General features: G+C 56.1%; 2 protein-coding genes across 4 annotated transcripts; both read left to right on the plus strand.

Annotated features, from left to right (window-relative positions):
- The first annotated feature begins 752 nt into the window (after nucleotides 1-752).
- Nucleotides 753-2,412, plus strand: LOC125625601 (protein NKG7-like). Its single transcript, XM_048827873.1, has 4 exons — nucleotides 753-927; nucleotides 1,644-1,790; nucleotides 2,018-2,146; nucleotides 2,366-2,412. The coding sequence occupies exons 1-4, from the start codon at nucleotides 753-755 to the stop codon at nucleotides 2,410-2,412; spliced, it is 498 nt and encodes a 165-aa protein (XP_048683830.1).
- A 2,685-nt stretch (nucleotides 2,413-5,097) lies between these two features.
- LOC125626013 (B-cell receptor CD22) lies at nucleotides 5,098-21,075 on the plus strand. Of its 3 annotated transcripts, XM_048828678.2 has the most exons (14): nucleotides 5,098-5,282; nucleotides 6,595-6,690; nucleotides 7,133-7,537; nucleotides 9,269-9,559; nucleotides 9,976-10,242; nucleotides 11,538-11,801; nucleotides 13,530-13,793; nucleotides 15,412-15,675; nucleotides 15,845-16,108; nucleotides 16,278-16,377; nucleotides 16,595-16,658; nucleotides 17,166-17,305; nucleotides 17,517-17,610; nucleotides 19,212-21,075. In XM_048828678.2, exons 2-14 carry the CDS (start codon nucleotides 6,657-6,659, stop codon nucleotides 19,374-19,376), a joined length of 2,616 nt encoding a protein of 871 aa, XP_048684635.2. In that variant the 5' UTR covers nucleotides 5,098-5,282; nucleotides 6,595-6,656; the 3' UTR covers nucleotides 19,377-21,075. The 3 variants fall into 3 exon arrangements, with proteins under 3 accessions (XP_048684635.2, XP_048684634.2, XP_074978908.1); XM_048828677.2 differs by lacking the exon at nucleotides 5,098-5,282 and having other exon boundaries at nucleotides 6,266-6,690; XM_075122807.1 differs by lacking the exons at nucleotides 5,098-5,282; nucleotides 17,517-17,610 and having other exon boundaries at nucleotides 6,266-6,690.
- Nucleotides 21,076-23,033: the final 1,958 nt, after the last annotated feature.

Genomic DNA, 23,033 nt, shown 5'->3' on the forward strand with positions numbered 1-23,033 from the left:
TTGTTGCCTTCCTAGACTGTGTCAGGGAGATCTCAGGGACCAGTCATTGAGAGAGACTGGGCTACCTGACTGTAGGAGGGGGCAGGCAGCTCCTGTTAAATACATGGCACAGGTGAGGGGGGAGGTTGGGTTATGGGTGAAGGGGGCATGGCACAAAAAGACAGCGTGAAGGTGGCACACAGGCGTGGACCCAAGTGCTGTATTTTCTGGTCTGCAGAGGTTGGTTGATCTTGGCTTTCGGGAAGGGCCCAAGATCCCGCCCCCAGGAAGCCTTAGCTCTGCGTCAGAAAACCGTTTTGAGGCTGAATCAGGCTAATTGCAGGTTCTCTCCGTCCGTGGACTGGGTGGGATCTCGCTACGGTCGCGCCCCCCCTCCCACTCCGGGACTGTCCCGGTGTCTCCAGGGATAACGAACCTTTAATGAACTATTGTGTCATGTGATGAAACCTCCAGGAATACGTCTCGGCCAAACTGGCAAGCCTAGATCTCGCTTTCTTTCCATCCCAGGTCTCCCTTCACTACAGCCGCTTATTCGAACCCTGCCCTCCTCCCCGGCCAGTGCGAAGGGACAACTGGGGTCATGCCCCCCACCCCGCATCTTTCATTTCCTCCCTCTCTTGCTCTCTTGTTGGTCCCTCGCCTTCTCGCCTACCTGGGACAGAGAGGCTGGTCTGTGACCATCCCTATTTCCCACCTGGCTTTCCAGCAGCTCCCTCCCCCCTGAGGCTCAGGCCCCAGGGACCCCCCCAGCGATGGTGCTTTTCCGGATCGCAAGCATCATCCTGGCTCTGCTCAGTCTGGTGCTGCTGGTGGTGGCCCTGGTCTCAGACAACTGGGTGACGGTTACTGACGCAGAGGGGAGGCATTTGGGGCTGTGGAAGATCTGTGTGCAGCAGATTTGCATCTTGCATCCAACCAGAGTACCAGGTAAGGAAGCTGTGGGTCCTGTCCCCAGCTCTGGGAGGGGAGTGGGGTCTAATGGTTAGAGCGGGGTGGAGGCTGGGAACCAGGACTCCTGCGTTTTCTCCCCAGCTGTGGGAGGAGAGTGGGGTCTAGTGGGTTAGAGCAGTGTGGGGTGGTAACCAGGACTCCTGCGTTCTTTTCCCAGCTTGCGGGGTGGGGGGGAGACAGGGGAGTGGGGTCTAATGGGTTAGCGCAGAGGGGAGTGGTAACCAGGACTCCTGGGTTCTTTCCCCACCTTGGGGGTTGGAGGGGAGACAGGGGAGTGGGGTCTAGTGTGTTAGAGTAGTGGGGGGTGGTAACCAGGACTCCTGGGTTCTTTCCCCAGCTTGGGGGGTGGCAGGAGAAGGGGAGTGGGGTCTAGTGGATTAGAGCAGAGGGGGCTTGGAGTCAGGTTCTCTCCCCAGCTCTGGGAGGGGGCAGGGGAGTGGGGTCTAGTGGGTTAGAGCAGTGGGGAGTGGTAACCAGGACTCCTGGGTTCTTTCCCCACCTGGGGGGGGGGGCGGGTAGCGGGAGACAGAGGAGTGGGGTCTAGTGGGTTAGAGCAGAGGGGGCTTGGAGTCAGGTTCTCTCCCCAGCTCTGGGAGGGGGCAGGGGAGTGGGGTCTAGTGGGTTAGAGAGCTGGGAGTCAGGACTCCTGGGTTCTGTACAGTTACTGATTTAACCCCTTCCCCGTCCCACAGGTTTCTTCCACACCATCAGGTTTTTCATGATCCTGGCCATGTTTGCTGGGTTTCTCTCCTTCTTCGCTCTCATCGCCTCCTTCTTTTGCTCCCACTTTCGCTCTGTGTCCCTGATCCTGGTCTCCACCGTGGGCAGCTTCAGCGCAGGTAACGCCCCCACAGGGCCCCCTCCTCGCTGGCCATTCCCTGCCCCCGGGTCCCACAGCTCTAGGGATACTGTGGATTGCTCCCAGCCAGCCCTGGGGAGAGGACCCTCTCCCCTGGGATCCTGCCCTGGGCTCTGACAGCTTCCCTGGTGGTGGGATGGGGCAGGGACCCTGGGACTGTGCGTGGGCCACACTGAGGGGTGTCCATGCTGTTCCCTTTGGCGCTAGGTGTCTGTGCCATGATCGCGCTGGCCGTGTTCACCAATGCTGATTGCCAGATTTTCATGTCAGGAATGCTCTCCTACAGTTGGTCCTACGGCCTGGGTTGGCTGTCCTTCTTCCTGTATCTTGGAACTGGTGAGCGCACCTAGGGCTCTGTGGGCTGAGATGCAACCACCTCTGGGGTGGGGCAGCTGGGGAACAGCCGCACATAACATCAGATGGGGATGGCTTGCCCACCACTGAGATGATGAAGCCACTTCTGGGACGGAGCAGCTGGGGACCAGCGGATGGTGCTTCCATTGGTTCGATCACGGTCCTGAGCCCATTTCTCTCCTCTGCCCCCTCCATCCCCAGGTGCGGTAACACTGCTCACCCCAGGATCCTCCTACAGCCGAGTGTGAGGCCCACGCTGCCCCCTAGGGATGGAGCTGGGAGCTGGGAGGGCTGGACGGAGCCTGCAGCGTCGTGGGGGTGTGAACTTGTGTGTGTGTGTCCATCTGTCCGACTGCCCTCTGCTGGAGGGGATGAGCCTTGCTGTGTGTATATGTCACTCTGGGCTCTCACAACCCCCCATCGCAGCGATTGCCCCCCCACACAAACCCCCCCTGCCCTCCTCTCTTCTCCCTGGGGCCCCCGGCTGAACCCCACTTCTTCCATGGAGATTAAAGGGCCTGTCCTCCAAGCCTTCCATCTGGTGATTTCTGGCCCCTCAACAACACCCCTCATTCCCCCCACTCCCCTGGGGTGAGTGTCAAAGACAGGCAGGACTCCTGGGTTCTCTCCCCAGCTCAGGGAGGGGAGTGGGGTCTAGTGGGTCAGAGCAGGGAAGGGGGGTCAGGGCTCCTGGGTTCTCTCCCCAGCTCAGGGAGGGGAGTGGGGTCTAGTGGGTCAGAGCAGGGAAGGGGGGTCAGGGCTCCTGGGTTCTCTCCCCAGCTCAGGGCAGGGAGTGGGGTCTAGTGGGTCAGAGAAGGGAAGGGGGATCAGGGCTCCTGGATTCTCTCCCCAGCTCAGGGCGGGGAGTGGGGTCTAGTGGGTCAGAGCAGGGAAGGGGGGTCAGGACTCCTGGGTTCTATTCCTAGTGCTGGGAGGAGCGGGGAGACGACCAATTAGAGCAGAGGAGTCGGTTCTGATCACATCAGCTGTGGGAGCTCAGGCTCGGTTTCTGGGGTGTCGGGCTGCAGTGCTATAAAACGCTCCCTGCCCAAAGTTGCTGCGTCACTGACCCTCACCAGGCTCCAGCGGGCTGAGGCCGCTCAGCCGCTGACATCTGCAATGTCAGAGACGGAAGGGGTGGGCAGGGGGGTGACTCAAACGGGGCAGGCCAGGGAAAGAGATGGGCGGGTAGCCAGGGTAAATCAGGGACTGAGTAGACAGAGGGTTTTTTCCTTCCTTAGATGCTAGTTTTTGAAATGATGTGGAAAATATCACCCCAAATTCTTGCTTTTACATTTTGATCCATCTCTGAAATCATCCACATTTAGCCTTTCTAAAATTTCAGTCGTTTCCAAATTCACAGCAGAGATTTCACAGGGGTGGAAAAAGGCGACAGGCTGACAAAAAAATTAATATTTGGAGATCAGTAACTGCTAGCAATTGGTGAATGTGAACGGGAGCAGAGATTCCACTTGGAAACCCCGGCCGTGGAAAGCAGCTTAGAGCTAATCAGGGAAGGATTAGATTTTTACTGGTAAATGTCGGTAAAGTTTTATCTACTCCTTTCACACCCTCTGTAAGCTGCTTTCAACAACAGGGTTTTAAGGCCAGTTTCACTGTTCACACTCAAACAGACGAGAAAGTATTTCCTCATTGGTGACAATCAAAGTTTACAGCCAGGCAAAGGAAGAAAAATGCTGACGACGAATTTCTTTGAGTCAAAATCCGGCGATCCGGACTTTTGGACGAGGCCTGTTAGAAATGGAACAGGTGGGTCTGATTTGTTGCTTGACGGTTGTGTCCTTTGTGTATTTTGCCATGTGATGTTGACAATGGGTGTTGTAAAGAGTTATAAAGCTGTAGCTTCTTGAGCCCCAAGATCGACTGCCTTCAACTAAAACTACCGACTAACCACCCCGCAAGGTCACGTGCCTGCATGCTTACAGAGAGAAAGACATTGTAAAAAACTCTTAAAGAGAATCACTGTAAAATTTTCTGATGAAATTTAAAAAAAAGTAAACAAGGAGTTCTGCCAAACACCCTTATATCTAGGCTTGGCCGAGAGACATTTTTATCGGTAAATGTCGATTTCAAGGGGTGGAAAAATATCTCCCTTGATACGAACCGACATTTACAGAGGAAGAAGAACGCCGCTTGAGAACGTCTCGGTGTTTGATTTCAGGATATTGACTTTGCATACGTGCACCGGCGACATTTGTGTTTAAGGGTTAGAAAGCATCAGCTTTCAGTATCTCAACCCCGCTGCTGCCATGAAGTCATTCTTGGCCGACCCCGCTGTTCTCAGCTCCTCCCAAGGAAATCGATAAAAATCAGGAAAAAAGGGTGAAAATTTCCAAGGATAAGAATTGAAAAAAAAAATGCTGGAAAATGAACATTGATCTTGTCTGTTGAAATGATCAAGAAACAAATACTGAATTCTGCAGACCCTGGCTGTGATTCTATCTCTGCTCATATGGGAGGACATAGGCGCAGGGCCGGAGAAGGACCGGGTGGAGGGCACTGCAGTTAGAGGTGTGAACATATATTCCACCCCACTGCCATGCCCAGGGCGTGATCGCCCCTTACTGTCTGATCGTAGGTCTGGACTGAGATATCCTGTGCAATTAGTGACCTTTCTTTACCCCCATGGCACAGCGCCCCCTAGTGCCGCCCTAAGGCATTAGGGCCAGCCCTAACTGCCTGAGGAGAGCCCCCACCCCCTGCAGCACAGTGCCCCCAGTACCAGACTGAGACATTGGGGCCAGCCCTGAATGCCAGGGGAGAGCCCCCCACCCTGCTCCCTGCTTGTCTCCCATCCATGCCCAGATCGTGCCCGCCCCTGCTTAGCCAGAGACAGGAAAGTGAAAGGACTCAGATGTTGCTCAGCAACCCCCTGCATCTGCAGCGAAAGGGGGAAGTTTGGAGCTGCCCTTTGAGGTTCTCTGGGGCCCAACCCCCTCCCCCCCCCAGTTTCCCCCCAAGGGGACCCACAGAAATCTCACCCCCGCCCTGCCCGGTGCCACTTCCCCTTTCGCCTTCCAAAGCCACCAGACTGATCGCTCAGCTCCCCCACCGCCAGATCGGCTGCCGGAGCAGGGGCTGCAGGACGCGTGATAAGGTAATTGCACCTTCTCCTGCTGATCGTGAGGGCTAGTGGTTAGAGCAGGGGCTGGGAGCCAGGACTCCTGGGTTCTAGCCACACTTTGGGAGGGAACTGGGGTCTAGTGGTTACAGTGGGGGGCTGGGAGCTGGAGCTGGTGCAGGCTGGCTTTCCAGTGCTAAGGGGGAAGAAGGGGGCCTGTTTAATGCTTGGAGGGGAGACCTACAGGGTGCTTCAAGGGGCAGGGTGGGGGTGCTAGGGGGCGCTGTGCTGAAGTGAGCAGGGTGAGACACATTCTCCCTGGGCAGTGAAGGCTGACCCCCACGCCCCAGTATGGCTCTTGGGGGGTGGGGTGGGGACGCTAGGGGGCACTGTGCAGCAGGGGGCGGGGCAGGGGCGGTCAGTGCCGATTCTCACACCCTGAGGCTGCTCTCCCAGGTCCTCCCCCTCACTTTGGTTTGCTCAAAGCCCAGAGGAAGTGGCAGCGTCTCTGAGACAAAAATACCCCGGCCGGCCGATTCCCAGCCAGCGACCCTTGACATGGGGAAACAGCTGCTCTGGCGCCCTGCGGTGCTGGGACGTGGGGGAGGGGTGTTCTCAGGGCTCTTCGTCCCCCGTCCCCCAAGTGGGGGATCAAACGTGAGGTGCAGCCGGGGCTTTTCACTCTGGACTGCGCCATGCCCAGCCTGTGGCGATGCACACAGCCTGACAGCTGCTGCACAGCTGGAGAAACTGAGGCACGGGGGGGGTGAATTGGAGAACTTACACACAAGTGGGCTCAGAGTTCTGGGCGCTTCTGCTGCTCTAACCACTAGACTCCGCTTCCCACCCAGAGCCAGGGATAGAACCCAGGAGTTCTGGCTTCCAGCCCCCGCCCCCTAACCGATTAGAGGCATCTGGTCTGAGCTCCCAGGGGGTGTGGGCGAGGATGTACCAAGACCTGCAATAACAGAACCCTGCCCAGAGGGGTGTGTAGCGGTTCCCCTGCGTTTAGCAGCCTCGCCTATGTAAATGTGACGCCCTTTGCACCGTGCCATGCGCGACAAACCCATCCGGCCGCTATTTCTTCTGCCTTTGGCAGGGGCGTTAGAACAGGGGGACTGAGAGCCAGGACGCCTGGGTTCTCTCTCCAGCCCTGGAAGAGGAGAGGGGTCTAGTGGTTCGAGCGGGTGGTGGTGAGGGCTGGCAGCCAGGATGCCTGGGTTCTATCCCCAGCTCTGGGAGCGGAGTGGGGTCTAGTGGTTAGAGCAGGTAGCGGGTTCCCTGCAGTCTCCCCTCTAGCTGGTCTCTCTCCACTCCGGGTGGTTGATGTTGCTCTGGGTCATCGCAGGCACCGACCAGCCCTTCGCTCTTTCCTCTGCTCCTCAGCGCCGCGGCTGCCCAGGGGTCACCATGAGACGCCTCGTCTGGCTGCTGTTCCTCCCGGGTAAGGCCCCTTCGCCTCGCCCTGAAGGTCCTGGTGCTTCAGATCCACAGAGCCCTGGGGGCAGGGGAGAAGGGAGGGGAGACCTGGCTGGGGGGGTCACAAGCTCAGAGGGAGGTTTTCCTCTGTGAGATTTACTCCCTTTGCATCAGACTGATGTGACCTAGTGATTGGCGGTGGGCGGTGGGCTGGGAAACAGGACTCCTGGGTTCTATCCCTGGCTCTGGGAGGGGAGTGGGGTCTAGTGGTTTGGAGCAGGGGGGCTGGGAATCAGGACTCGTGGGTTCTTCCCAGCGTGCCAATGGGGAAACTGAGGCACAGAGCCACACCATGAACTGAACAGTTAGCGCTGGGAATCAGACCCTGATCTGAACCCCAGTTTGGCACTGGAAGTGCCCGGCCAGCTTGCCCCTCGCTGCCATTTCTGTCACTATGCTGTTTCCAGGCTTCCTGTGTCAATGTGACCAGCAACCTGTCGAGGTTCCCGCATCCCTGATCGCTTGGACGGGGGCCTGTCTGTCCATCCCGTGCCACTATAAATCCTGCCTCCTGAATCCCAGAAGGCCAAACAACCCAACCATCAACGCCCTGACCTGGTACCTCAACCCTGTGTTTCACTCTGAGAAGAAAGATTTCAATGGCACCATCCTCTATAAACACAATGCCATCAGCCAGGCCTTCGCAGGGCGTGTGAAGTTCCTGGGGAACCTGGAGAGAGATTGCAGCCTGCAGCTGTCTGACCTGCGGGCCAGCGAGAACGGCACATATGGGCTGAGACTGATCATCTTGAACCCCAGGAAGAAGCAAGAGGAGCAGAAGTGGATGGCTAAGATAGTTGTTAACGTGATGGGTAAGAGGGAAAGTCCTGGGCTTCCTTGTAGGAACAGACTGAAGACTCATAGCCCCACCCCCAACTGCTAGACCCCACTCCCCTCCCAGAGCTGGGGACAGAACCCAGGAGTCCTGGCTCCCGGCCCCCCCCCAGACACTAGACCCCGCTCTGGTAGCAGCTGTTACTGGGGGCATCCAGGCCGGTTGTTCCTATTTTCTCCACCTCTGTCCCACCCATTTAATGAGGTAAAGACTCTCGCTAAAATCTGGGGCTACACCCAGCCTCAAGCTCCCCATCTGCATGAGAACAGCACCGACCTCTGCCAGTCAAGCTAAAGGAGATGGGTCCGTACCTAGCGGAAGCAGTAGGTTGTTATCCTCCGTGCTGCTCAGCAGAGCCTCTAGCAAAACGGAACAATGGTTTGGGTGGAAAACTTCAAAGTTGTTTCCATTTTACGGTGTTTTTCCACATTTCTCCTGAAATATTTTACCCACAAATTTTGAATTTCATTTTTCCACTTGCTTTTTATTCCCTTTTCACCCCAAGTGCAGCGCAAGGAGGGATGTCGGGGGTTGGGTTTTGTTATTTCATGTTTTCCCTTTTCCCCCGGATGCCCCAGGGGACGTCGTTCCAGCTCTCTGTGCCTCAGTTTCCCCACCTGAAAATCAGGGAGAAAAATCCTTTGCCTATTTCCACTGTGGTCTCTTTGGGGCAGGGCCTGTCTCTCGCTGTGTCTGGGCAGCATCCGGCAAACAGGGCCCCGATCTCACCTGGGGCAGGGCTTGTCTCTCGCTGTGTCTGGGCAGCGCCTGGCCCGACAGGGCCCCGATCTCACCTGGGGCAGGGACTCTACCGTAATGCACCTAATGCAGTAGGAAGAGAGCCTGAGACGTGAGCCCGTGTATCAGAGGCCTGGTATGGGGCAGGCCCTGCTCACAGAATGTGGCAAGAACAGGGCTGATCTTGCAGAAGTGCTGGGCACAGAGCACTCACGCAACCACAGCCCGATATTAAGTGGTACCAAGGAAGGTACAAAAACCTTCCCCCAGGATACTGGGAACACCACGACCCCTCCTAGCAGATAAGCTCAGGCTGACAGTATGGAACTTGTTTAGAGTAGGGTATAAAGATGTGTCCAAGGCTTTGTCTACACTAAGCACCTTTCAGTGACACAGCTGTGGCGTTACAGCCCTGCCACTCAAAGGCGAGCAGGGAGAGAGCTCTGCCGCCGACAAAAAAATTCCACCCCAACGAGCGGCAGCAGCTTTGTCGGCGGGATGCCACTCCTGCCCACAAAGCACTGTTCAAGCCACCACTTTTCGTCGGTAAAACTTTGGTCGTTCGGGGCGTGTGAGTTTTTTAACACCCCTGAATGACAAAAATTTTGCCGACAAAGTTCCAGTGTAGGCACAGCCTCAGAGGGAGAATCTTTGGCCAGCTAAGGGGGCAGTGGAAAGTCCCACCGTGGACTGAGCTGCGTCCATTGTCATGGGCATCCATGTCTTAGTATCCTCGGAGAGTCTTCCAGGTGGTACTACCTTGCTTCGTGAACAATAAACCTGGCCTGGTGCCTTCGTCCCTTAACGGATCTTGTGGTCATTGGGCAGTTCGCTCGAGGTCTGCCGTGCCGGCTGTCTGCGCAGAGCTGGGGCAGCACACAGAGAGAACACACACGCAACCGAACATCTAATACCACCTAATAATAAAGTGCTCTCCTTAATAACTTTCCCCTTTGTCCCTCTGACACAGATTCACCTCCAGCTCCTCAAATCCAACCACCCAGTGAGCTCAGGGAGTCAACCCTGGCCCATGTGGTTTGCTCCATAGACTATCACTGCCCCGACTACCCCATAAGCCTGAAGTGGATCGGTTTGGGGCATGGGACCCCTGAGTCCACCATGAGGATGGACAGCGGAAGGACCGAGAACACACTGACTTTCACACCCACCTGGCAGGACCATGGGACAAATTTAACCTGCCGGCTCAGCACCCCAGCTGGGACACCGAGCTCTGAGAGCAGCGTGGTGCTGAACGTGAAATGTGAGTGGGGGGATTTGAACTGGGCGCCCCGGGTCTGACAGCACCAGCCCCACCAGCAGCTCTGGCTCTGACCCATAAAGCACTGTACGGGTTGTTGTTCCTGGGGGGCACCAGGGAGGTGGACTGGGGTCCAGGTGGGTGGAAGCAGATTGGTCAATGGGGCGGAAGCTGGCAGTATTTTCAAGGAAGAGTGGGGCCGTCCCACTGAGCAGGGATGGGCACGAGGGTCAGAGCCAGCGCCCCCTAGAGGGGAAAGGCCCAATGCCCCATTCCCCATCCCCCTGAGCCAGCCAGTCCCCTGCCCTGGATGGGAGCTGGCGCCCCCTAGAGGGGAAAGGCCAAGTGCCCCATTCCCTGCCCCACATCTGGACAGTGTCCATATCTCAGCTGTTCACCCACGTGTTTGTTTGCTCCAGATGCCCCTAAGGGAGTCCAGTTGAACGTGACACCCGGACAGACCATCCGAGAGGGGGACAGACTCGTGCTGATGTGCATGACCAATGGCAGTAACCCCCCCATCTTCACGTACAACTGGCATAAGGACACACAGTGCCTGCACCAGGGGCAGGAGCAGAAGTGGGAGTTTGAAGCCAAGGGGGACGAGCATTCCGGCTCCTATCTCTGTGAAGCCGTCAATGAAATAAGCCCGGTCCGATCCCCAGAGCTGAGGATAGACGTCCAGTGTGAGTATGGGGGCTGGGGCCAGACGGGAAGGCAGGGTCTGTGGAACTGCCCGAGACTAGATACCTCTGCTGAGCACAAGGGGAGAGACTAAGAGAGGGTGTTATTGTGCTTCCCTAGACACTTGTGATGTGGTCATCAGAAAGGGTGAAATAGGCAGGGCCTGTGGCATCGGGAAAGACAAGAACTAAAGTTAAAGGGGAATCTCCATTAGTTCTTAGCAGTACATGGCCTCTGACACACAGCATGGCAGTTCTGGTTCCAGCCAGCAGAGGGTAATGTGCCTAGTCTCACACACACAGAGGCGGATCTGACCTGTTCCTTCCAGCAGGGGAAGTGCTTACACGCGCAGAGCAGGAGTCAGCCTCTCCCGCAGGGAGACGTGTGCGCGTGCACACACATACACACACACTTGGGAGAAAAACACAAACAAATTGCAAACGTTAGAACAATTTATTTTATTGCACTCAGGGGAAAAAAGGAGAAAAACAGAAAATTTCTCATTTCAAAAATGTGACATTTTCCGCACCCCCAAATCGGGCCATTTTGAAGCAGAAGCGACTTGGCTGTTTCAAACATTTGAAAGTTTTTTCATCCCGTCGCCTCTCGGGAGAGCCAGAGAGCGTCTTGCGCCTGAATGAACCCAGCGGGACACGCTTGGTCCATGGCATATGCAGAAAACAACGTGTGATGCAAGAGGAACATTTGCTTCTGGGGTGAAATGTCCTGGATTTTGCTAAAAAACCCACGGACCAAAACGCACTTTCCCTCCTCCCACCCCTACAACTTGTGGAGGTTTTTCCACAGGCAGATAATTTGCTTCACTGGACAATTGGTTTGGTTTTGTGGGGTGGAGGTGGGGGCGTGGCCCGTTGAAAATCCAAACATATTTTTAGGTTTTGGTTTTTGATAAAAATCCCCCAAATATATCCAGGCTTTAGAACTTTTCCTGAGACCGTGGGACGGGGTTCACCCCATCACAGACCAGAAAATTATTTTTTTCACAGGAAATGTCTGGGAATTTTTCATTGAAAACACAAACATTTCAGATGGAACCCTCCAAAACTTCCCGAGAGAAATAATGGCTATTTCCCCAAATCAGGGAGGGCTCTGCAGTGACCCTGCCTCTGTTTCCTCACCGTACCTCTAGAGAGAGGATTGGCCTGTGCGTCAGGTATTCACTGGGGAACTAGTTCAGTTCATTCTCTGCCACTGGACTCCCAGAGTGACCTTGGTCAAGTCACTTAGGGTTTCCCACGGAATAGTCCATTTAAATCAGGGCCTTTTTATTCCCCAGATGCCCCAAAGGATGCTCGTGTTGAACTGCTTGTGGGATCTCCGATCCAGGAAGGGACCATGGTTGTGCTCAGCTGCTCCTGTAGGGCTCATCCATTCGTCAGCAGCTACACATGGTACAGAAATGGCCAGTACATCCCAGCACAAACCCAGCAGGAGCTGCGCTTCGACAAGATCCATGCTGACCAGTCCGGTTCCTACCACTGCAAGCCTCAGAACAGAGTCGGGATGTCGGACTCGCCAGCCATTACAGTCGACGTACAGTGTGAGTAGTCAGGGGACCAGCAGGGGGCGCTGCAACTACGTGGGGTATCCAGGATCTGCACTCCAGCTTGGTATGGCAGAGCCTGCATGAATCCCGGAGGGGCAGGAGCCGTAGCCTCCCCCTAGGACCTCCTTCCTCCCTCTGAGGAGGCATTGCTGTGAGAGCTGGGATCCCGGTATGTACCTCAGCATTCAGGGTATCTGTGCCCGGGTGGGGTGCTCTCCTCCTCCTGCTTCACAGAGCCCCCGATTGGGCACAGGGCCTCAGCGCAGCAGGGCTGAGAGTTAACACCCCTTTGGGATGGTTCCCCCCGTCTCAGAGCGATGGGCTCAGGCTCTCTGCAGACTCAGGCAGTGTCAGTCACACTCAGGGCAGCTCCCTCGTCTCCAAGCCACAGGCTCAGACTCTCTGCAGACCCAAGCAGTGTTGCTCTGCCAGTCGCACTTCGGGCAGCTCCCTCTGTGATGCGTTCCCCCTGGGGTGCCACTTGGAACTGGGTTACCACCGGCCTGGGGTCCCTTTATACTGTGGTGCTGTGATAAGTTGCCAAGCTCTCCAAGCTTGCTCTTTCACCAGCCTACACACAGATAGGGACACACTGAGCTGCAGCTTCACACACAGATGCTGAGATCAGCTTTGCATGGGAAGGCTCAGTTAAGGCACCCCTCAGTTGCTAAGGCACGCACCCCCCTCTGGAGTGTAAACCCAAAATTATGCCGTCTTGCGCTGCACAGGGAACTGTACAGCATAAGCTCATAAAAGTCACCCCCTCCCTCAATGTGGAGAGAGATATGCAACAGCTTTCTGCCCCCAGTTATAATTTCCACACACTGGTTTTAGACAAAACCAAAACAAGTTTGTTAACTACAAAAGATAGATTTTAAGTGATTATAAGTGATAGCAAACAGATCAAAGCAGATTACCTAGTAAATAAACAAAACCGCAAACTGAGCTTAATACACTAGATAAGTAGGATATGAATGAGCAAATTCTCACCCTGAGTGATAAGCAGGCTGGCAGATTCTTAAGGTACAAGCTGCCTTTGCTTTCCCAAGTTTTCATACACTGGCTAAAAATCCCTTTAGCCTGGGACCATCACTTCCCACAGTTCAGTCCTTGCCCCTCAGGTGTTTCCAGGTGTGTTGTTGTAGGGAGAGTGAGGTACCATCATTTCCCCACTTTTATATCTTCTTCCAACTTGCTGGAAAGCTCTTTTGCTGTGACCTGGGTGAAACAGTTCCCATTGTGTAGCACTATCTCTCAGAGGTTTCTATTGCACACAGTTCCTGGGGTAATCCTTGTGCTTGTGTGCATCTCCTCAGCAAACCGTTAACATTGTTTGGCCTTTTTACTGTTGTACCTGAAAGGCTGCTTGTGGGTGTGTTCAACCTCAGAACATGTTTCAGTAACACACACAGAGCCAAACTTTGTAACTTCACCTACGACGGTAGCACACGCAATCCAACGAGATATTAATGTCGAGCAGATCAAGACTTTTAGCATGATACCTCACAAGGAATACTTTGTACAAAACATATCCTAATTACATGACAGTAGTGACTATTGGGATGCCAGGTTGCCACACTCTCCTCTCCCAGCAAGGAGCTCAGCTCTCTGCAGACTCAGGCAGGTGTCAGCTACACTCGGGCAGCTCCCTCCTTTTTATTTCCTGCCTATAACCCTCCCTCCTGAACACTGAGACACACCCTGATCTCGATTCTTTTCCAGACGCCCCCAAGGAGGTACGAATCACTGTTGAAAACCCCCTGTACGTCCGGGAAGGCAACACAGTGACGCTGAACTGCTCCGTGGGCAGCAGTAACCCCCCAGTGACCAAGTATACCTGGTACAAGGATAACAGCCAGTATCAGGACACTGAAGAGAGCATCCTGACCTTCCCTGCTACAAAAGAGCGGTCTGGTAGCTACAGCTGTGCAGCTCAGAACGCGATCAGCTATGGACGGTCTCTGCCTGTCTCCGTGGATGTGCAGTGTAAGTAATCGCTTCCTGGCTTCCCAGTCACTTTCCTCTTGGAATTTTCCACTGCAAAATTTTAATGAAAAAAAATCATTTTGTTTCTCTGGCTCGATATTTTTATTCCATTGGTGCTTTTCGAAGAGCAAAAAAATTCAGTTTTCTCCCCTTAGAAAAAACGGTCTTTGTCTCTCATTATTTAGCCTTTAACATTTTGTTCATGCTTTTCTAATGAGAAAAGTGACAACCCCCCCCCCCCCACTTCTAGTTTCTAACCGAGGAGTAGGGGTGAAAAGCAATACAAATTGTGCTTTGGTTGTATTGTGTAGCCTTTTCTCATTATTATTATTAAAAAGTCTTTTTCACATTTTCCAATGGGAAAGTGATTTTTTAAAAACATTTCTGCTTGATTCTCCATTGGAAAAGTGAGAAAAAATGTTTGACAAGCGGTGTGTTTCTCTCACCACCCAGCCTTTACAAAAGCAGAAAAACAGGTTTTCATGCTTTTTCATGGCTTTTCCCATTTTACTGTCACTGAAAAGTGCTCAAAGAAGTTTTTAAAAGTGTTATTTATGTTCATGATTTAGCCTTTTATTTAAAAAAAATATCTTTTTCATGGCTTAACTCACTTTATTTTTCACTGGAACAATATCAGTTTTTAAAAGTGTAATTTTGTCTCACTATATAGTGGGTTTTATTAAAAAAACAAACCCTTTTCATACTTTCCAGTGGAGAAAAGTGATTTTTTGGACTTTGTTCCACTGAAAAAATGAAAAAAACATTTTTAATGTTTAGAAATGACCAGAAAGTGTTTCCTCCATAATTTCTCCCTCTCTTTTACCCCTTCTCAGCTTTGTCAAAATGTTACATTGAGAATATCTTTTTCCAATCAATTTTTTGTTGTCAGAAATGACTGTTGTTCCCTGTGAGACCAATCTTTTGGGGGGTGAACCCCCAGTTTTCTGGCGAAAATAGATCTGCTGAAAAAAACCTCAGGCCGGTCTGGTTGTCATCTCAGGGGCTTTGGGGGGACCCCTGAATCTAAGTTGGGCTAGACACGCCTGGGTCACGGAGGGGAGACCGCTGCGGGAAGCAGAGTGCCAGAAGGAGCCCAGCTGGATTGGACTCTCATCCCGTCGGCCTTAGGGTCGCACAGTGCGTGGATATGAGACCTTCCTGGGTGATGGAGACAGAGAACTGAAGGAGCAGAGCTCTGGAATTTTGTCCCACCTGTAAAGATAAGCAGGGAGAGGCTGGTCAAGAAGCCGTGTGATCTCTGGGTCACTAGGCTCCTGTTCTACCTCTGAAGCTCAGCAGGATCAGATGGGGCCAGTGGCTGGAAGGGAACCCAGGAGGGAAAAAACCTGCCTTCTATTGAAATAGAGTAACCAGAGGAGCGGTATGGGAGGCTGTAATGGTCTGGCCTTTAAAATCTAGGTAGTGTCAGACCCCAGCCGTGGTCAATGGGCCAGATCCCAGCCGGGATCAATGGGCTGTTGCTCAATTGGGGTCAATGGGCCGGATCCCAGCCGGGGTCAATGGGCTGTTGCTCCATTGGGGTCAATGGGCCAGATCCCAGCTGGGGTCAATGGGCCGGCTGCCTGGGGCTCTCAGGGTGCTGCGTGTCCCTCTGTAGATGCCCCCAAGCATGTTTCCGTGGTGCGGCAGCCATTGGGGATCATTGAGGAGGGCAAGGACGTGACCCTGGAGTGCTACGTGGGCAGCGCCAACCCCTCCGACCTGCACTACACCTGGTACAAGGACAAGAAGCGGCAGGGCGAGAAGTCTACCAGGCTGAAGCTGGTGGCCGTGGTGTCGGCTGATTCGGGCCAGTACCACTGTGAGGCTCGGAATGACTTGGGCACCACCCCTGCCGAGCCCATCCCGCTGGATGTCTGGTGTAAGTAACGAACCCCCAGAACTGGGGAGAGAATCCAGGAATCCTGGCTCTGAGACCGCCCCCTGCTCTAACTACTAGACCCCACTCCCCTCCTAGAGCTGGGGCGAGAACCCAGGAGTCCTGGCTCCCAGCCCTCCACTCTAACCACTGGCACTGGCTTTCTCCCCAGATGGCCCCCGGGATGTACAGCTGTCCGTGACCCCGCAGGGGCAGATTGTGGAGGGGATGCAGGTGATACTGCGGTGCTGGGCCGACGCCCGCCCACCCATCCTGGGCTACGACTGGTACCGGGATGGCCAACTGCAGGAGCGCCAGAGCCAGGCCGTGCTGATCATCCTGGCTGTGAAGGTCAGGGCGTCCGGTCACTACCACTGTCGGGCCAGAAACCAGATCGCCTACGGGGACTCCTCGTCCATCCCCCTCATCGTCTACTGTAAGGGCCTTGTGTGCCGGTGCCCCTCAATCCCAACCCGCAGCCCCCACTAGCCCAGCCCTGGGATCGCCCCACCCCCAGCTCTGCTGGTGCCCCTCAATCCTGAGCAGCTCTAACCATTGGCCCCCACTCCTGTGCCCCCCACTCCTTGCTCTGTGTTGTTTTGCAGCCAGCTCGATGACTATAGCCAAGAACTCAGCTCTAGGGGTCGGCGTGGTGGTAATGTTTATCGTCCTGCTGGTGGTGCTGGTCTTGGCCCTCAGGCGATGGTAAGCAGAAACCTCTCCTCACCCCCAACCTGGCCATCCCCAATCCCCAGGGATCAGCACCCATGGAGCCCGGGTAGCCTGACCTCTGTGACAGGCCCAGGCAGCCAGGGAACTCCCCCACAACCCGCCCTAACCACTAGACCCCACTTCCCTCCCAGAGCCAGAGGTAGAACCCAGGAGTCCTGGATCTTTACCTTGCTCCACATTGTCGTTGCAGGAGGAAGCGGCGTCTTCCCGAAATGGTTGTGGAGCCCTTGGGCAGGCAAAGGAGATCGTTCTTTGTGAGATATTTTTGATAGGGGGTGCTGTGCCGCAGGGGGCGGGGCGGGGGCTCTCCCCTGGCAGGCAGGGCTGGTCCCGGTGCCCCAGGGCGGTGCTAGGGGGCTCTGTGCTGCAGGGCATTGCCCAATAGCAGATCAGAGTTGAATTTCTAGTCCTGAGCCCTTGGGGTCATTAAAGATTCCTGAGACCATTCCCTAAACTTCAGGACATCAAACCCAGTGCGTGGGAGAAACCCCATGTGGGAAATTCTGTTCTGCCTCCACCAATCCCTCTCAGAAGTTACAAGAAAAAAGAGGATTTTTCTTCACTTCCCATCCTAAACTTGTGGCATCACCATGCGGCTTAGCTGCCCTGCCCCAGAGGTGGCTGCATCTCAGGGCTGGCCAAGCCATCCCCATGTGGTGTTATGTGCAGCTGTTCCCCAGATGCCCTACCCCAGAGGTGGCTGCATCTCAGTTCTGGGCGAGCCATCCCCGTACACTCAATGAATGTTTTGTCTCTCTCAGCCTAGAAGACGGGAACCTTTGAAAACCCAGCGGCCCGCCAGCTCAGTGGGGTGCCTGAATGGAATTTCCATAGATGCCATCAATTATGCTACACTCCAGTTCCCACCCAGCCACCCCCAGGGGCCGACCGCCCCTGCCAGGTACAAAGGAAAGGAACTGGGGGAGTGGAAATGAGTTCCCCTGCCCCCAGTATGAAGCCCTGGCTCCTCCCAGAGACGAGGAGAGAACCCAGGCGTCCTGGCTCCTCCCAGAGCTGGGGAGAGAACCCAGAAGTCCTGGCTCCTCCCAGAGCCAGGGAGGGAACCCAGGAGTCCTGGCTGCTTCTCATCAGAGCTGTGGATTTCCTCCCAGGGTGCCAGGAAACTCGAGACAGCGAGTGAAGCCAGGGGGCCCAGATGAAACTGTTATTTACAGTGTGGTGAAGAAACCCAACCTGCTGCCCAAGGTACCAACCTGGGGTCACCCTGGGTCCCACAGAGCCCTGTCACTTCAGAGCCTGTGTCCCCCAGGCCCTTTAATTGTGATGCTTAGGCAATGCCCGTCTGTCTCTGAGTGAGGGGCACTGGCAGGGCTAGCAGGGGCTGTGGGTCATGAGTGAGGGGCACCGGCAAGGTGAGGGAGGAGTCCAGGGCTGGGATCGCAGGGACTGTGGGTTGGGAGTGAGGGGCACCGGCAGGGCTGGGGAGGAGCCCAGGGCTGGGATCGCAGGGGTTATGGGACTGTATCGTACTAGATGTACAAGTTGGAGGACTGGGCCAGAAGAAATCTGATGAGGTTCAACGGGGACAAGTGCAGAGTCCTGCACTTAGGACGGAAGAATCCCATGCACCGCTACAGACTAGGGACCGAATGGCTAAGCAGCAGTTCTGCAGAAAAGGACCTAGGGGTTACAGTGGACGAGAAGCTGGCTATGAGTCAGCAGTGTGCCCTTGTTGCCAAGAAGGCTAACAGCATCTTGGGCTGCATTAGTAGGGGCATTGCCAGCAGATTGAGGGACGTAATCGTTCTCCTCTATTCGACATTGGTGAGGCCTCATCTGGAGTCCTGTGTCCAGTTTTAGGCCCCACACTACAAGAAGGATGTGGAAAAATTGGAGAGAGTCCAGCGGAGGGCAATGAAAATAATTAGGGGTCTGGAACACATGAGTTATGAGTTACACATGAGGAGAGGCTGAGGGAGCTGGGATTGTTTAGTCTGCAGAAGAGAAGAATGAGGGGGGATTTGATAACTGCTTTCAACTACCTGAGAGGGGGTTCCAAAGAGGATGGCTCTAGACTATTCTCAGTGGTGGAAGACGACAGAACGAGGAGTAATGGTCTCAAGTTGCAGTGGGGGAGGTCGAGGTTGGATATTAGGAAACACTATTTCACTAGGAGGGTGGTGAAGCACTGGAATGCGTTGCCTAGGGAGGTGGTAGAATCTCCTTCCTTCGAGGTTTTTAAGGTCAGGCTTGACAAAGCCCTGGCTGGGATGATTTAGTTGGGGTTGGTCCTGCTTTGAGCAGGGGGTGGGACTAGATGACCTCCTGAGGTCCCTTCCAACCCTGATCTTCTCTGAGTCTACGGTTCTATGGTGCGGCTAAGACACTGAGGCATAGCAGGCTGGGCAGGTTGTTTTTCTGCCTCTAGTTCCCCTTTCCATGCCTCTCACATGACTTAAAATAAACTTTTGCTCTTGAAATAAGATCAAGACAATTGTCGAGATAAGATAAAAATACACTGCCCTTCCCCCGAGCAGCTAGAATCTAAACCAACCATGAACACCCCGGGGAGCCTGCAATTGTACCTATTATGCCTTGATGCATCTTCATTTAACATCAGACTTCCTCTGGCAGGGCATGGGGTGGAGGGGGTGGGGGTGAAGGGCAGGGCTGGGCTAGCAGGGGGCTGTGGGTCGGGAGTGAGGGGCACTGGCTGAGCTGGGTGTGGGGAGAGCCTGGGGCCGGGCTAGCAGGGGGCTGCGGGCTGGGAGCTGGGGGTCCCTGCAGGCGGTGCTGGGGGCTGGCATCTGTAGCTGTCCCTGTCTGACCCCCGCCTGCCTCCCCAGGGCGAAGCGAAGGGCGACTATGAGAATGTGGGGACCCGGCCGGAGGAGGAGCTGAACTACTGCACCCTGGTGCTGCCGCGCCCCCGGGCCCCACACGGCCACTGGGAGTCCGAGTCGGACTCAGAGTCAGAGGAGAGTGTCCAATACGCGGCCCTGAAGCACTGAGCCTTCCCCGGATGGGGCCAGCTCCCCACTGGCCATGGAGTCCGGCCGTGGACCCACGGAGCCCGGCCACAGACCCATGGAGCCCAGCTACGGACCCATAGAGCCCGGCCACAGACCCACGGAGCCCGGCCACGGACCCACAGAGCCTGGCCACTGACCCATGGAGCCCAGCCATGGACCCATGGACCCACAGAGCCTGGCCACGGACTCACGGAGCTCGGCCACGGACTCACGGAGCCTGGCCACTGACCCATGGAGCCCAGCCATGGACCCATTGACCCACGGAGCCTGGCCACAGACCCACAGAGCCCAGCCACGGACTCACGGAGCCTGGCCATGGACCCATGGAGCCCAGCCATGGACCCACGAAGCCGGGCTATGGACCCACAGGGCTGCACCAGGGACTCATGGAACCCAGCCACGGACCCACCGGATGGAGCCTGGCCCCAGCCACTCTGGACTCTCAGCGCCAGTTGAGCTCTGGACACTGGGCCCCATCTAGAGACCCAGACCCTGGGCGAGGGGGTGGAGTCAGTGGCTCTAGCGCTGGATCCGGACAGGGGAGCAGAGCGGGGGTGGGGCGGGCAGGGTCTGTGCACCTAGAGATAAACACACGAGATGTGATGCGGGGCCAAGGGATGGGGTGTGCCAGCCAGCAGGGGGCAGCAGGGACACACACACACACACACACACACACACACACACACAGAGCAAGGGATGGGGTGTGCCAGCCAGCAGGGGGCAGCAGGGACACACACACACACACACACACACACACACACACACAGAGCAAGGGATGGGGTGTGCCAGCCAGCAGGGGGCAGCAGGGACACACACACACGCACACAGAGCAAGGGATGGGGTGTGCCAGCCAGCAGGGGGCAGCAGGGACACACACACACACACTTCCCCTACTGGCTGTAGGACACACCTGTCTGCAGCAGGGGGCGCTGTCCCTGTTTACCCCACCCCCACCCCCAGCTATCCCCATGACTCTCCAGGTGCTGCCCCCTGAGGTTTAGCTCCCCCAGCACAGCGACCCCCCCGAGGCCCACAGGCTGTGGGTGATTTCCCTACCAGCTGAGCCTGGTTTGACCAAGTCCCACTCCCCTACCCCCCCCCCCACAGGTGATAGGGGACCCCCGGGGCAGGGGACCCCACAACTATCGCTCAAGAGCCAGATCAACCTGCTGTAGCTTTTCTAGTGCGCTATAGGATGGAGCGGGGGGCTGGGAGCCAGGACTCCTGGGTTCCAGCCCCAGCTCTGGGAGGGGAGTGGGATCTAATGGGGGGAGGAGTTGCAATGCTCACTGAAATGTTTATAGTTTAACAGCCTCGCAGCGAGGCTGCGCGGGGACGGCTCATCCGGTGCTGGGATGCCAGCTCTGGGGTGGGGCAGCCAGGGGACAGCCGCATGCAGTCACTCAGAGCTTTCCTTTCTGATTAGCGAGTGCCTTCCCCCGCCCGCAGCTGGGCTAGCATGCGCCTGGCACGAGGAATCAGGGATGTAATTGGCATCTCTTCCCGCCGTAAGCTCAGCAATAAAAGTACTTTACAGGCTATTAACTGCAGCAGGAACTGGTCAAATAGCTTGTTCTGTAAACAGCTCTCTGCTCAAAAGCACCAGAGCGTTCGGCCCCCGCTGCCCTGGGCACAGCTGCCACTGCAGGAAAAGAAATAAATTGATCCATGAGCATTGGCCAGGAGTTGTATTTACCTGGGAGAGCTGCGTGTCCTGTACGAGGGGAGGCAAGGCCTCAGCGTGGCACAGGGGGCGCTGGGCTGCAGGGTGTGTGTGTGTGTGGGGGGGGGGGGGGTCTTCCCTGGCAGTCAGGGCTGGCCCCAGGGCCCCAGGGTGGCGCTAGGGGGCGCTGTGCTGCAGGGAGGGGGCAGTGTCTCTCCCCTGGCAGTCAGGGCTGACCCTGATGCCCCAGCACAATGCCAGCTTGCTGGGTTTAAAGCAGGGGAGGCTGGGAATCCGGACTCTTGGGTTCTCCTCCATTCTGTCCTTCCCTAACCTGTGCCTCAGTTTCCTGCTATGGTGTGGGCGTAAGTGACTTAATGCCTGTAAGGGGTGGGGGCAGGGGGAAATGCCTTGATGGACTCTGAGATGCAGATGGGGCAGTTGGGGAACAGCTGCACACCACACTGCATGGGGAGGCCGAGCTTGCTGCTGAGATGCAGCCACTTCTGGGGCAGGGCAGCTGGGGAACATCCACACATAACACCACATGTGGACACCTTGAGCGACTCCAAGATGCAGCCACCACTGGGGCAGGGCAGCTGGGGAACAGCTGCACAGCACACTGCATGGGGAGGCCTAGCCTGGCGCTGAGATGCAGCCACTTCTGGGGCAAGGCAGCTGGGGAACAGCTGCACATAACACCACATGGGGTCAGCTCGCCGGGGCTGAGATGCAGTCGGCTCTGTCATGAGATCCTGCTGGGGGTTTCCTGCAGCAATACTTCAGAGGGCGTGAATTGCTCTAGTGAGTTGACGCTGCATTCCTGTGAGTCTCTAAAACCACGTTATCTCTCCCAGTGGAAATTGTACAGAGTCAGGGAACCAAGCAGAGCGATATGGATCTGGGGGGAGTTCACTCGTTGAGCTTTGTATCAGCCATTGAAATAACAGGCCCTGACAACTGATGGGCTGACAGCAGGGGGGGCTGGGAGCCAGGACTCCTGGGTTCTAGCCTTGGCTCCGGCGCTACGTTGGCAGATGGGTGGAAAGCGCCGGTAGCACACATGAATGCCGCGCTATGCTGCTTTTCACTAACAAGGGGTGGATCCAGCTGCTTTTAAAGGAATGCGTCTCGCTCTGGGGCAGCGTAGCTGGGGAAGAGCCGCACGGCGATGGCTCACCCAGCACCGAGATGCAGCCACCTCTGGTGCGGGGCAGCCAGGAAACCGCCACACAGGGATCGATGAGCGGCAGCTGCCTCTGAAGTGGGGGAAATCTCTACCCAGGAAGAGGGGGCGAGTCCCAGTTATCGGGGCCAGTGGCGGGGCTGGGTCTCTGGCCTATTTCGGGGTCCCAGCTCTGGGTCCACACAGAGGGACCCACTCCCCACGGGGGATAATCCAATCGCGCCCCCTGCCTCGGCGGCTGTTCTTTCCCTCTCCGTCCTGCCAGCTGGGGGGGCACGAGGCAGAAGGACCCGGGAAGCAGGGCGGCCCCCTGGGTTTTTATGGCTTTATGACCCAGCCACGTAGCTGGGGGATCAAGCTACCCTGGCTGAGCAATTCCTTCTGGGCAATTTCATCCCACCTGGGAGCAGGCAGATCCACGCCCCCCGTGACCGCCGGCACAGCTGCTTGCCATGTCCCCGGGGCCAGGCCAGGCGGGAGTGCAGGTGTGGGGAGCTGAGCCAGAGAGGTAGGAGCTAGGGGATGTGGCCATGGGGCAGGGGTGGGGGGAGGATCTAGGAGACACGGCTGTGGGGCAGGAATCTGGGGGGTGGATCTAGGGGATGTGGCCATGGGGCAGGGATGGGTGTGAATTGAGGGGACACGGCCGTGGGGCAGAAATCTGGGGGTGGATCTAGGAGACGTGGCTGTGGGGCAGGGATGAGGAGGTGGATCTAAGGGACGTGGGGCAGAAATCTGGGGGCAGATTTAGGGGACATGGCTGAGGGGTGGGGACATGGAGGTGGAT

The sequence above is a fragment of the Caretta caretta genome, chromosome 24, assembly GCF_965140235.1.
Source record: "Caretta caretta isolate rCarCar2 chromosome 24, rCarCar1.hap1, whole genome shotgun sequence".
NCBI classification, from domain to species: Eukaryota; Metazoa; Chordata; order Testudines; family Cheloniidae; genus Caretta; species Caretta caretta.